The sequence below is a fragment of the Lottia gigantea genome, assembly GCF_000327385.1.
Source record: "Lottia gigantea unplaced genomic scaffold LOTGIsca_2503, whole genome shotgun sequence".
Lineage (NCBI taxonomy): Eukaryota > Metazoa > Mollusca > Gastropoda > Lottiidae > Lottia > Lottia gigantea.
Window position 1 is genome coordinate 1 of NW_008708756.1, and position 3,300 is coordinate 3,300.

The 3,300-nt window shown below is 33.4% G+C and overlaps 1 protein-coding gene across 1 annotated transcript in view; it reads right to left on the reverse strand.

Annotated features, from left to right (window-relative positions):
- Positions 1–638: 638 nt before the first annotated feature.
- LOTGIDRAFT_176674 (hypothetical protein) overlaps positions 639–3,300 on the reverse strand; it is a gene marked incomplete at both ends in the record, with an annotated part of 3,922 nt that continues 1,260 nt past the window's right edge. Inside the window, 3 exons of the mRNA XM_009055806.1 lie at positions 639–765; positions 1,073–1,210; positions 1,366–1,409. Of these exons, the coding sequence (XP_009054054.1) occupies positions 639–765; positions 1,073–1,210; positions 1,366–1,409 (309 nt within the window). The remainder of the gene's footprint in view (positions 766–1,072; positions 1,211–1,365; positions 1,410–3,300) is intronic.

Consider the following 3,300-nt stretch of genomic DNA (forward strand, 5'->3'; position numbering starts at 1 on the left):
TTGGTAGCGAGAAATGAATAACGAATCTGACGTCTGGTTTATCTATTCCCATACCAAACGCTATAGTGGCACATATTACCTGTTGGAAAAAATGAAATCAAATGAAATGAATGGAGTTTTACATACTACTTTTGTGCACCTGTTTGGCAAAAGAAGATGGGCGACACAATGCAATGTGCAAAGAGGACAATATTGCCAGGATGGTGACAGTGACACTCTTTTTTCGAGTTCAAGTTGGCGTCAAGATCTTAATATAAACAGCCTGTAGCACATGAGCCCTTGGTTGATATACCCATCCAAATGACTGGACACTTTTTCCATGTCAGTATATACTAATTGCATAGGAGGGATCATGGGTTGAAAAATTAGAATTCTTATATTACTTATTGGAGAATATAGATATATATATGTTGATAGTGGGTTCTTTCCTTACTATTCCAGTCAACCCAGCTGTAAATGGATACTGATAATCCAGGAAAAATCAGCATCAAAAGGATATACTAAGGACCAGCTGGTAGAAAAGATCCTTATTTGTGAACATAAGTTATAAACCCTTTAAAATATAATTATTCATTTTTTTTATATATCATAAGTTCAGAATTTGACAACAGTGCATGACATATCAAAAATTGAAGTACCTTTTTATCACCATATAACCATTGTTCCTGTATACTATAACGTTCTGAATCAGAGAGACCAGCATGGTAAGATACAGCCTGTATACCTTGTCTCTGTAGTTCACTAGCAGTTGTATCACATTCCTTTCTGTAAACATATTAAAAATTCTTCATACACGAAAACAACTGAGGAGATCATATTTTCCTTCTGCTCAACTTTCATGATTCATGACACGGTCTTGGCACCATCATATTGAATGTTATGCTTGGACTAATGCTGTTGGGCAATGCCATGCAGTGCGCAAAGGGGGAAATTTTGCAATTTTGAACTGTCAAGGCATTTTGAAAAGACTGTAGCCCACAGGAGATCCTGCCTATTGCCTGGTATAAACAACTCGACGATATTTTTCATAGAACCTCCATTCAGTCAATAAAATCTACTATGAAAACTCTACCTTGATAAGCAATATATCACTCCAATATCACCATTAAACTTTGACTTGATTACATCATACACGTCTTTTACAGCATTCTTCGGTTTCTTCATTCTAATATAATACTTCAAATTACCACGATTAAAACTCTGCATAAACCTAGAGGAAAATATCAAAACACTTATAAAAAACCCCAAAATTGCCATGATAAAAACTCTGCATAAACCTAGAGGAAAATATCAAAACACTTATAAAAACCCCAAAATTGCCATGATAAAAACTCTGCATAAACCTAGAAAAAAATATCAAAACACTTATAAAAACCCCAAAATTGCCATGATAAAAACTCTGCATAAACCTAGAAAAAAATATCAAAACACTTATAAAAACCCAAAAATTGCCATGATAAAAACTCTGCATAAACCTAGAGGAAAATATCAAAACACTTATAAAAACCCCAAAATTGCCATGATAAAAACTCTGCATAAACCTAGAGGAAAATATCAAAACACTTATAAAAACCCCAAAATTGCCACGATTAAAACTCTGCATAAACCAAGAGGAAAATATCAAAACACTTATAAAAACCCCAAAATTGCCACGATAAAAACTCTGCATAAACCAAGAGGAAAATATCGAAACACTTATAAAAACCCCAAAATTGCCACGATAAAAACTCTGCATAAACCAAGAGGAAAATATCGAAACACTTATAAAAACCCCAAAATTGCCACGATTAAAACTCTGCATAAACCAAGAGGAAAATATCAAAACACTTATAAAAACCCCAAAATTGCCACGATAAAAACTCTGCATAAACCAAGAGGAAAATATCGAAACACTTATAAAAACCCCCAAATTGCCACGATTAAAACTCTGCATAAACCAAGAGGAAAATATCAAAACACTTATAAAAACCCCAAAATTGCCACGATAAAAACTCTGCATAAACCAAGAGGAAAATATCGAAACACTTATAAAAACCCCAAAATTGCCACGATAAAAACTCTGCATAAACCAAGAGGAAAATATCAAAACACTTATAAAAACCCCAAAATTGCCATGATAAAAACTCTGCATAAACCTAGAGGAAAATATCAAAAAACTTATAAAAACCCAAAAATTGCCATGATAAAAAATATATAAAAATTATATTGTATGCTGTGTAATAAAATAAAACATAATTTTGTTTCCAGAAAGGGAAATTATTGGGCACAGGTCCTTTCTTGTCATGCAACTTCAATAAGTGTCTTGCAGTATGACTTTATGAAACAGTTTGAAAAAGCAAGAAAATAAAAATGAACACAGTCTTAATTGCCAGCGCACACTAACTAGTGCAAATAAAGATATCAGAAATAGATTAATAAGAATCAGGGTTTGCTCAAATAACAACACAAGAGGTAAATGATAAGGTGCATAACATTAGGAATAGTTCAGGCTATGTAACCACCATGAAATAGCAAGGAAATTAAGACATAGATTAATAAGAATCAGGGTTTGCACAAATAACAGCAACACAAGAGGTAAATGATAAGGTTCATAACATTAGGAATAGTTCAGGCTATGTAACCACCATGAAATAGCAAGGAAATTAAGACATAGATTAATAAGAATCAGGGTTTGCACAAATAACAGCAACACAAGAGGTAAATGATAAGGTTCATAACATTAGGAATAGTTCAGGCTATGTAACCACCATGAAATAGCAAGGAAATTAAGAAATAGATTAATAAGAATCAGGGTTTGCACAAAAAACAGCAAAACAAGAGGTAAATGATAAGGTGCATAACATTAGGAATAGTTCAGGCTATGTAACCACCATGAAATAGCAAGGAAATTAAGACATAGATTAATAAGAATCAGGGTTTGCACAAATAACAGCAACACAAGAGGTAAATGATAAGGTTCATAACATTAGGAATAGTTCAGGCTATGTAACCACCATGAAATAGCAAGGAAATTAAGACATAGATTAATAAGAATCAGGGTTTGCACAAATAACAACAAAACAAGAGTATACCAGCCCAAGCAGAGGGGGTAAATGATCAAATAATGTTTGTACACATTTGGAATAGTTCAATGACGGGTGTGGCGCCAGACAATGTATGCTTGCTCATCTAGACACCTGATGTCACTTTTCATTATGAAATACTTACTCACTTATGATTGATATACTTCCTCATGTGGAAGTTCGTTAGCTGCTACCAATGTTTTGCCAAAATGTTGTTTTGGATTTCGAATATCGTTTT